This window comes from Chelonia mydas, chromosome 13 (assembly GCF_015237465.2).
Source record: "Chelonia mydas isolate rCheMyd1 chromosome 13, rCheMyd1.pri.v2, whole genome shotgun sequence".
Lineage (NCBI taxonomy): Eukaryota > Metazoa > Chordata > Testudines > Cheloniidae > Chelonia > Chelonia mydas.
In genome coordinates, this window is record NC_051253.2 from 39,471,993 (window position 1) to 39,481,781 (window position 9,789).

The following is a 9,789-nucleotide window of genomic DNA, read 5'->3' on the forward strand; positions in this document are numbered from 1 at the left end:
TTGCTATGGGCTGAGCTAAAACCTTGTTCAAACTGATGTGTAAACATGCCCTTCACTTAAGAGAGTTGTAAGAAACGCTTAAGGGATCACACCTAAAATAAAGCCTAGTAGAGTCTGCTCAAGTTGGGGTGGGGTGGTTCCAGTGGGTATTGTAAATAGATGGGGATTCAGGGGGGTCATTTGCTATGGGACAATTGTCCCCATAACCTTGGCTTGCCTCCTCCCAGACTTTTCCTAGCTGCTCCACTTCCTCCCCATTTCCCCAGTTGTTGCAGGATATAATATAATTGCATCTAATGTTTTGTATGCTCACACAGCTTCCCCCTGCCCCCGATTTTTCTGAAATGATTCCTGAGGGGGAGAGGAAGGGGAGGCAGAACACAGAGAAACTGAAAACAGACAGGAACAGAGAGGATGCCGAAAGCCAAGCAGCAGCCTGGGTGGTGTGTGCATAGCGGGTCCCTGGGGAAAGCCAGCGAGAGCGCTTCGGAACCTGGTGTTGGCTGAAGCAAGAGAAGCTGGTTCCTGCTGTTTTATTCCCTCTGCATTCAGAGCTACAGGCCTTTGCCCGTTCTTTGTAAATCCATAAAACCACAGCAAATAAATATCTATTACCAAGCCCCGCAACCCTGCACCTTGGCAGGGGGTAGAGTAGATGGCCGCTGCGACTCTAATTTCTGCTCCCAACAGGGACATCCACAGGGCCCCAGACTTTGACTATATGCTCTGGTCAAAACAGTATTTGGGAGCCCAAAGACTCAGAGGCCAGGTGCCTAATGAGGTTTCCAAACGCAGCTAGGCCCCTAACTTCCAGGAAAGCCAATGGGAGTTAGGTGCTTTTCAAAATCCTACTAGGCACCAGCAGATTCTTTAGGCACCTAAGTACCTCTGCAAATCTGGTCCCTGGTGCCTCTCTCTATCTTTAGGTCCCTAAATACCTTTGCAAATCTAACCCTTCGGAGCCTTATTTTCATTGCAAGACCATAACAATTAGGCTTCTAATTGCCTGAGTCACTTTGGATACAGTCATGAATTTCTATATGGTGTTGTTCAAAGCTGAGATTTTCAAAAGAGCCCAAGGGGGTCAGGCGCTTATTGCTCACTGGGGTTCAATGGGCCGACTCTCCTGGCTCCTTTGAGGATCCCAGCCCTCAATTTGATTATCTGTGTGGGAGTCCTGGGCCGGAAGAGAAGGAAGCTCAGACTCGGGGAGGTTTTTGTTCAGCTGGCCCTGCATTTCCTCTCGCTGTGCCTCTCACGGCGCAGTAATACACCCCCGACTCCTCCACCGCCACCTTGGTGATGCGCAGCGGGGCGGACCGGCCGGAGGGGTCAATGGACAGTTCAAACCGCTCCGACGTCTCCGCGGAGTTGTAGCCAGAAATCACAGCTCGAGGGGCAGCTCCGGGGCGCTGATAGTACCAAAAAGTTCTCTCGTAGCCAGTGACACTGTGGTTACAGGGGAGGTCAGCCCTGCCCCCCGCCAGGAAAAGCAGCGCAGCAGGCTGAGAAACCTTCCCCTCCACCGCTCCGCCTTGGAATAAAAGAATAATAACAGAGCATGAAAAATCCCCCAGACACAGACAGGGAAACTAGCCGCAGGTGCAGCGTGAAGTGCCGCCGAGAAGGACACCTGGACACAGGCGAAAATTAATAAATACGGGGTGGGGGGAGAGAATAATGCCTAGAAATGCCACGTGGGAATCTGACTCACTGGAAACAAGGAGCAGCGCAGTCATGGAGACCAGGGTTTTAAGCATCCTCCCAATGAAGATTCGGTGTCTCTGCGCCTCTTCACGGAGCGGCTCCGTTTTCTCTCCACTCAGGCACCCCCCTGCCCCCGCAATGTCAGAAGAAACGAATTAGGCCCTCTCCTCGCAGAGGGAAGCCGACCTCTGTCTTCTGAGGGCTGAAGGAATCCGGGAACGCTGCTTCCGCTCCGAATTAAATCGTGACTCTTGGCGTCAAGCATCAAATCTCTCCGAGTTTGGTTGGTAGCTGCCTTTGCGCTGAGCTGCTAGAAAGTCTCGCAGGGTCCGGGAGGGGGCGGGGGGGGGGGTGCTAGATGTCCAGAAACACCAGGGAGCGCGCTCGTTTCTGAGCTCTCCGGTCGGCGCGGCAGCGCCCCCTGCCGGGCTATTGTCTGAACTGCAGGGCGTTACGGGGGAGCAGAAAACTTTGTTCCGACTTTCCTAGAGGAGTCGCGGTTTCTGAAGGAAGGAGAGTGGGGGGAGGGGCTAGGTTAGTTTTGTTTGTTTATTGTTGCTATTGAAACGCAGGTGATTTTACAGCTTTGAAGCCAGAGATATTTTGCATTCGGCTCCCTTAAGGGAATATGTTTCCCACTGGAAATGTTTAGTAATGAACTTTCCTTTCGAAAGTGTCCCATAGGAAGAAAAGGGGAAAAAATGAACTCATGTCTCGGATTTGTTGTAATCTAGTCACCACAATCAAGACATGTGGAGTGACTCCGGATTTACGCTGTTCACACAGCTGTCCCAGGATCTGCAGACCTGGGTTCCAGTCCCCGTGTACTTAGGATATGGCCCCGTTGACTCCGCTGGAGCTTTACACCATCTGAGGATCCGTCCCCGCATCTCCTCCCCTAAGCTGCCTGTCAGAGGCTGAGGGTTTTTGCCCTGAGCCCAGCTCTGCCTGTGTCACTGTGTATCCACCGCGCAGAGGTAGCTGCCTGAGTCCCCCGGCTGGGAGCCGGTGATGTGCAGAGAGCTGCGTTTCCCACTTTCCAGGCGCTCGCCTATGAACCGCCCCACAGTGACATTGTCATTAGAGCTCGTGGTCAGCAGGTGGGTCGGCCCTTGCCCAGGCAGCTGCTGGTACCACTGGAAGGCTTGGTAAGCGCTGGTGAAAGAGCAGGACATGGTGGAGACCTCCCCTTCCCCTGCAACCAGCCACTCGGGGCTCTGAACCACTTGGGCTTCGCAGCAGGAGACTGGAGGGAAACAAAATAGTAGCAGGTAACATGAGGAATATGAGAATGTCACATTGCCTGTTTTTCTATGGCTGTATCTATCCAGCCTTCCGTCTGCAGCCTCCGTCCATCCTTCTTTTGTTCCAGCCCCAGTATCTGTATCTACATGTCTATAGATAGATAGATATAAATCCTTCCATCAACATCTGTTTATGTAGTTCTGTTCTCTCCCTGAATCTTAAAATATCAGGACAAGAAAGTCTAACAAATAACTCCAAACCAAATTACTGTCCAAATAGATCAGAGGCTGAGATATGTCCCATTGGCATGGGTGCAGTAGCTCTTAGATAGATAGCTAAGATATATATAGAGAGAGAGGAATGAAGATCTAAGAGAATTTGCCCTTCACTGACTCCCAAGAGTTTGCATCTTTTTACCCTTTAGAACGAGAAAATATTTGGTTCACTCACAGAGAAAAGCAAAGGTGAGGAGAAGGCTCCACAGAGCAGTTCCACTCCCTGAGGCCATGGTGAGCTCCGTTTCTTCTCTCCCTTGCAGAGGAATATACCGAGGCAGAGTCAATCCTTGGAAGGTCTGCAGGAGACAAGCGGAAATGAGAATTCTCCCTCCCCTCAGGTTTCAGCCTTCTCAAGGGGCAGGATTCTCCGCCTACAGAGGCTGCTGTTTCATTGTGTGCCCCGGGGAGGAACAGCAGCTCTGTGAACTGGGCTGGGCTGGGTACATTGAGGACAGCCCGGACCTCAGGCTGTGGGAATTAACCAGGGTCTGCAGGGGAGGAGGGTGAGCACTCTAGCGCCATCTGCTGTCCGGTTAGAGAAGGGAGGGTGCGGGGAAATTCTTGGCTTCAGGGGAATCCCAGCTCGAAGATGGTAGGAATGATACAGAACCACGCACCACTTCACCCCTTTACTCCAATGGAGTTACCGCTGATTTACACCCCCTGAGGACCTGCCCCATTAGCTGCAATTGAGAGCGTCTGAGTCGCACCAGATGAGGATCTGGCCCAGTGATGTAAATGAAGATGTTGGGGACACTGGGCTCTACACTAGGTAACTCGGGAGGGTGGAAGACCACGAGTGTCGATGAAGCCCTCCTGCTCTAGGCCCGGATAAACCAAGGCCCCTTTGCTTCTTGAACCCTCTGTGATCCTGCATAACACTGAGGAAGCTAGCACACAAACAGACAGGTTTGCACACAGCTCGCCAGCCAAGGCCAGCTTCGGCCTGGGAAACAGATAGATAAGGCAGAAATATTTAGCAAAAACTAGTAACAAATAAGACCAAATAAGGCAAGGCTCGGGCAATGCTACTGAGGAAAAACACAACTGGCTGCTTTAGCTGATTGGCTATGGTATTGTACGGGGCAACAGGTAATTGGTTGCATAAGCTTGTGTAGTGAAGTAGGAAAAGGTATAAAATGTATACTGGAATCTGCATGTGGGACTGCAGGATTTGAGACAGCTCAGTCTCCCTGCGCCCTATTTGGAGCACCAAATAAATCTCTCTGCTTCTCCACCCCGTTGTGGTCATTGGTGCGACGCACACCAGGCAACGAACCCAGCTGTTGCTTGCCTCGGGCACTCTGTGCCGGCAACAAAGATATTGCTGATTTGCACCAGCTGGGGGTCTGATTCAGTGACTCCAGTGGAGCAACAGCCACTTTACACCAGCTGGGGATCCGTCCCTGCAGCTCCTCGGCCCAGCTGCCTGTCAGAGGATGAGGGTTTTTGCCCTGAGCCCCGCTCTGCCTGTGTCACTCTGCTCTCACTGCTCAGAGGTAGCTGCCTGAGTCCCCCCGCTGGGAGCTGGTGATGTGCAGAGGGCTGCGTTTCCCATCTTCCAGGAGCTGCCCCACAAACCGCTGCTCGGTAGCATTCTCCTGAGGGCTCAAGGCCAGCAGGTAGGTCAGGCCTCGCCCAGGGAGCTGCTGGTACCAGTGGAAGGTTTGGTACTTGGTGGTGAACGCGCAGGACAGGGTGACAACCTCCCCTTCCCCAGTAACCAGCGACTGGGGGCTCTGATCCACTTGGGCTTCGCAGCAGGAGACTGAAGGGAAACAAAAGAACAGTTGAAATGTAGCATTCAAGTGTAGGTGAGAGTGTGTTACTTTGCCTGTCTACCTATCTGACCATTCTTCCCTATGTGCTATCTCCCTATCCTTCCCTCTGAAGCACCTTTCCGTCCATCCATGGACCCATGCACCCTTTCTCTCTCCACCTAGAATCTTCCCCAGTCTGAAAAGAGGCAAGAAATGCTAACAAAGAAAACAGGGACAAGATGACTCTGTAAACAGATCAGACACGGAGTGTGTCCCATTGGCAGCCCCCTTTCCCATATATAGGTGGTGTAACTCTGAATCAAACAGAGCAGGGAACTGAATCAAATACGTCTCCAGTCATTTCTGCCTCAATGTCCGACAAGCGAAGCAGCTGCCTTGGAGGAGCCCAGAGTGTTCTGAGCAGAAACTTACAGTGCAAAGGAAGAAAGACCCAGGGGATTTGCAGCCTCATGATTCCCAGAGGGGTGAGGTGAATTTCTGAGACCGGTAGCAGCCGGGCACTGAGGTGCAATGGTGCCTGGCTCATCTCGGCCTGATTTTTCTTTTCTCCTCAGACACAGCATGTGACACCCCCCAGCCTAGGGTCCTGTGGCGGCCTCAGCTTGCTCCTGCACAAGCTCAGCTGCCCTCTCGGAGCTGTACACCCCCAGCGTAGACAAAGGCACCCAGCATGAGGGGCTTCCTTGGCAGTATCTCAACAGCACCCGCTGCGATGAGGCAGGAGGGTCCAGTGGCTGTAATGTTAGCCAAGGCCTGGGTTCGAGTCCTTCCTCCACCACAGACATTCTCGGAGCTTTGGGAATTGGGAAAGTCACTCAGGGCCATATTTTTAAAGGAATGGCTAGTGGGGTTTTCAGACACACCCAGGAACCCTAACACCCACTGATTTCAAAGGGTGTTTGGCACTGAGGCACTTCTGAAAAATCTCACCAGGTACCTAAGACCTTTAAAAATATGCCCTTCTGTTCATCAGACCCCCAGCCATAAAATGGGGGTAACTTTCCCACCTCGCAGGGGTGTTGTATGGACAAGTAAAGTGAAGATTGTAAGGTGGGTAGACACTGTGGTAATATGGTCAGAGAAATACCTAATGCAGGCAGTTTTAGGCTGGAATGGTCAAAGATTTCTGAGGGAATTCATAGCCCAATTTCCCTTGCATTCTACTGGGTTCTGAGCACCTAATTCCCTTAGGTTCATTTGAAAATACTTTAAAAGCTACCTGCGTGCTTTTGTCTCCCCCTTGACCCAACCCCTGCAGTATCTCAGCACCCCACAGACATGAATGGATTTAGCCTGGGATTTTCAAAGGAACCAAAGGGAGTTGGGAACCGATGTCCTGTTGAATTTCAGTGAAGTTTGGCTACCTAGATCCTATAGCTCTCTTTGGCAATCCCAACCTTGAATTCAACAGAACATGGGTTCCTAACCTGCTGCCCATGAGCCCTCAGGAGAACGCTACCGAGCAGCGGTTCGTGGGGCAGCCCCTGGAAGATGGGAAATGCAGCCCTCTGCACATCACCGACTTCCAGCTGGGGGACTCAGGCAGCTACCTCGTGCAGTGAGAGCAGAGTGAGTTTGTTGTGTTTGAAACTTAGGGAGTGTGCATTTGTGTTTGATCTGCACGTGAGTTTGGTACATGTGCTAGTTTGTGTGTGTGAGAGTGTCACTGTGAATGTATGAGTGAGAGAATTTGAGGTGTGTGTGTGTGTGTGAGTGACTGTGGGTGTCTGATGTATGTAAGAGCAACTTCAGTATATATGTGATTCTGGTGTGAGTGGCTTTGTGTGTGTGTGAACTGTAAGTTCACATACATATGAATGTGTGTGTGTGTGTGTGACAGAGAGAGAAGGCGAGAGAGAGAGTGGAACATGCATGTGTGTCTGTCTGTCTGTCTGTAAAATACATAAGTAGTTGTGTGTCTAAACAACATTTCAATGCCCAGGCTGTATCGAGGATGTGCCTTTATATTTAATAGTAAAACAGTGGTGGAAAACTCCTGCACCATTTTCCATTAATTCCTGCAGCTGTCAAATTGGAACGAAATGGCCGCCAGGTGGCAGCACATGATCACAAGCCTGTTGTTTGCTTTCAGCCCGGGGTTTGCCCCATTTTTATCACATTTTCTTTTCAGATCAACCCAGCAGGGCCTGAGGCAGCTCGGTTATTTCGCTCTCGGTTTTAGGTGATGGGGAACTGTCCACTTTCAATGCATTTTATAGTTCCTTGTGACTTGAAAGCACAGGCTGAGAGTTTGAAACCAGCCTAAGGGAATTAGATGCCCGATTCCCATTAAAATTCATGCAGATTGAGCATCCACATTTCCAAAGCAGCCTAAGGGAATTAGATGCCCAAATCCTATTGAATTTCAATGGAAGTTGATCCTCTAAATCGTCTAGGCCTTTTTGAGAATGCCAGCCTCAGTATAAATTTGGGAACTCTCTTTCCAGGAATAACTGAGCTCTTCTGACCATATGGTGATGTTTGCCCCGGTGCAGAGGGGCCAGTGCGAGGCCCAGGTCACAATTAAGTCCATAAATTGAAGGCAGAAGTGAGGGTTAAGCGTCACTTGGGTTAAGTGTCAACCCAGGATGGAATTTCAGCTGGGATTTCCGAAGGAGCCTAAGGGAGTTAGATGCCAAGCACTCATTGGTTTTGAATAGAATCAGGGTCCCTAACTCCACAAGGAACCCATTCCAACCTTCACCCCCCTCCCCAGGGAGATATTAATAGATTGCTTGATGCATGGATCCTAAAGTGAGAAGAGACCTTTGTGATCATCTATTCTGACCTCCTGCATGAACACAGGCCAGATAATGATCCTCAGGGATTCCTGCACCCAGCCCATAGCCTGTGGTTGACATAGAGAAGAGACACCAAGTCATGATTTAAATATTTCAAATGATGAAGAGTCCACCATGTCCCTGGATCAGTTGTTTTAGTGTTTAATTACCCTCACAGTTAAAAATGTGCACTTTGTTTCTAGTCTAAATTTGTCTCACTACGGCTTCCAGCCATGGGATCTTATTCTGCTTTTGTCTTGTTCCATCTCCTCTTTGCGGCGAATTTCTGAGTACCATTGTGGTGCCCCCTTTTCCCAGAAATCAGGAAGAGGTTTTCATCTCCAGGAACACAGCTGTGGTAGGTCTCACCCCACTTCATAGCCCTCTCCCCAGCCCCCACCCCCACCCATTTCCTGCCCATGCTCGCCTCCTAACTTCACTTGCAAGAGTCAGTTTCTTACAGTAGTTGGAGAGGTGTCAGTTTTTGTTCAGGGCTCCCTATGAATTTCAACATTGTGTGTGTCTCTACTGAAAGCGCAGAAGTACATGGCCGCGTCCCCCAACTCCAGCTCTGTGATCCTCATACTGACGGAGCTTTTGGATTTCTCCAAATTGAAAAAAAATCTCTCTCCTGCCTCATTTGTCTTTTCTCCTCCAGAATGTTGCCAAGAAAGGAAAATAACCTTTTCCCTGGGCAGCTGTTTGTACCAATAAAAAATATAACTGCTCGCCACAGTTTCATAAGTGCAGTCCAGGGAAACGGACTCACGCTCCACCCCTGACACTGAAGGCTGGGTCTGAGTTACAGCATCTTCCATGCTGGAGCCTGGCACAAGGAGAGGGGGAAAGAGAGGTTAGTCGGAGGATGCTGTCACTGAGGGGAGTTCTTTGTTCTAGGATTTTTTAAGGATCTGCGGGGATTTCATGGAATCACAGAAATGTCAGGCTGACCTCAAGAGGTCATGCAGTGCTTCCCCCCGGCCATGAGACCACCCCTGACAGGTGTTTGTCTAACCTGATCTTCAAACCCTCCAACGATGGGGATTCCACAGCCTCCCTACTTAACGTGTCCGGAGCTCAACTCTCCTTATAGTTAGAAAGGTTTTCCTAACATCTAATCTAAATCTCGCTTCCTGCAGACTAAACCACTTACTTCTTGCCCTGCCATCTGTGGCCATAGAGAACAGATCACCTTCCTCTTTATTTAGGCCCCCAGATTCATTGAAATTCAATTCCAGTGGGATTTAGGCATCTAAATCCTTGCCTGAGAGCATCCCTTATTGCAGAGGAGGAGGAGGAGGAGGAGGAGGAGGAAGGTCTGTTTAATCTCTCGGCACCAGTAATGAAGGGGGAGGCATGTGGAGAATCTTTCAGAAATGGGATTTGGAATTTTACTCACTGAAAAGCCAAATCAGCACAATGGCTGAGCCTGGGATCGTGACCATCCCCCCAGTGTCTCGGCTCTTCTGCAGGGCGCTGCCGCTTTTCTCTCCAGCCAGCCTGGGAGTCACCCAGGCGGCAGCTCTTCTCCTCCACCTGCAGCCCTGGGCCGAGGGAGGCGAGAGAGCCGGTGTCTGAATGGTGACGGTTAGACATCAGGCAGTGATGTCACAGCTGGAGGTGGGGCCAAGCATGAGCCTCCCCTCCCCTCAATACCTGCCCTGCCGCTGAGCCCACAGGTGCTGGAACTAAGGGCGCTGGGGGGAGAGCGGGGGCTGCTGCACCCCCTGGCTTGAAGTGGTTTCCATCAGATCCAGGGTTTACAGTTTGGGTCAATGGTTCTCAGCACCCCACTGTACACATTGTTCCAGCGCCCCTGGCTGAGCCCCCCGCATGCCTCACCACGTATGAGGGGCTGGCAGGAGAACTCGACCACGGGACAGCAGAGGCTGGAATAAACTGGTGCGCCCTGTCTATGGAGAGCCACGCTGACTGTGCTGCGGTGCCTTCTGGAGGAGAACAGCCCGAACCGCAGCCAGACCCAGGGCCAGCCAGAAA

General features: G+C 51.0%; 1 protein-coding gene and 2 gene segments (V, D, J or C); all 3 read right to left on the reverse strand.

The window, feature by feature from the left end:
- Positions 1-900: 900 nt before the first annotated feature.
- Positions 901-2,013, reverse strand: LOC119567923. The segment is given in 2 exon segments: positions 901-1,534; positions 1,715-2,013. Coding segments are annotated over 2 exon segments (381 nt in total).
- Positions 2,014-2,639: 626 nt separating this feature from the next.
- Positions 2,640-3,754, reverse strand: LOC119563553. The segment is given in 2 exon segments: positions 2,640-2,953; positions 3,403-3,754. Coding segments are annotated over 2 exon segments (351 nt in total).
- Positions 3,755-4,659: 905 nt separating this feature from the next.
- On the reverse strand, positions 4,660-9,364 carry LOC102935775 (T cell receptor alpha variable 41). Of its 3 annotated transcripts, none has more exons than XM_043527498.1 (2): positions 9,191-9,364; positions 4,660-4,998 (listed from the first exon to the last, which is right to left on the reverse strand). In XM_043527498.1, exons 1-2 carry the CDS (start codon positions 9,234-9,236, stop codon positions 4,724-4,726), a joined length of 321 nt encoding a protein of 106 aa, XP_043383433.1. In that variant the 5' UTR covers positions 9,237-9,364; the 3' UTR covers positions 4,660-4,723. The 3 variants fall into 3 exon arrangements, 2 of the variants coding, with proteins under 2 accessions (XP_043383433.1, XP_027685876.3); XM_027830075.3 differs by lacking the exon at positions 9,191-9,364 and adding an exon at positions 5,423-5,487; XR_006285586.1 differs by lacking the exon at positions 4,660-4,998 and adding an exon at positions 8,254-8,617.
- Positions 9,365-9,789: the final 425 nt, after the last annotated feature.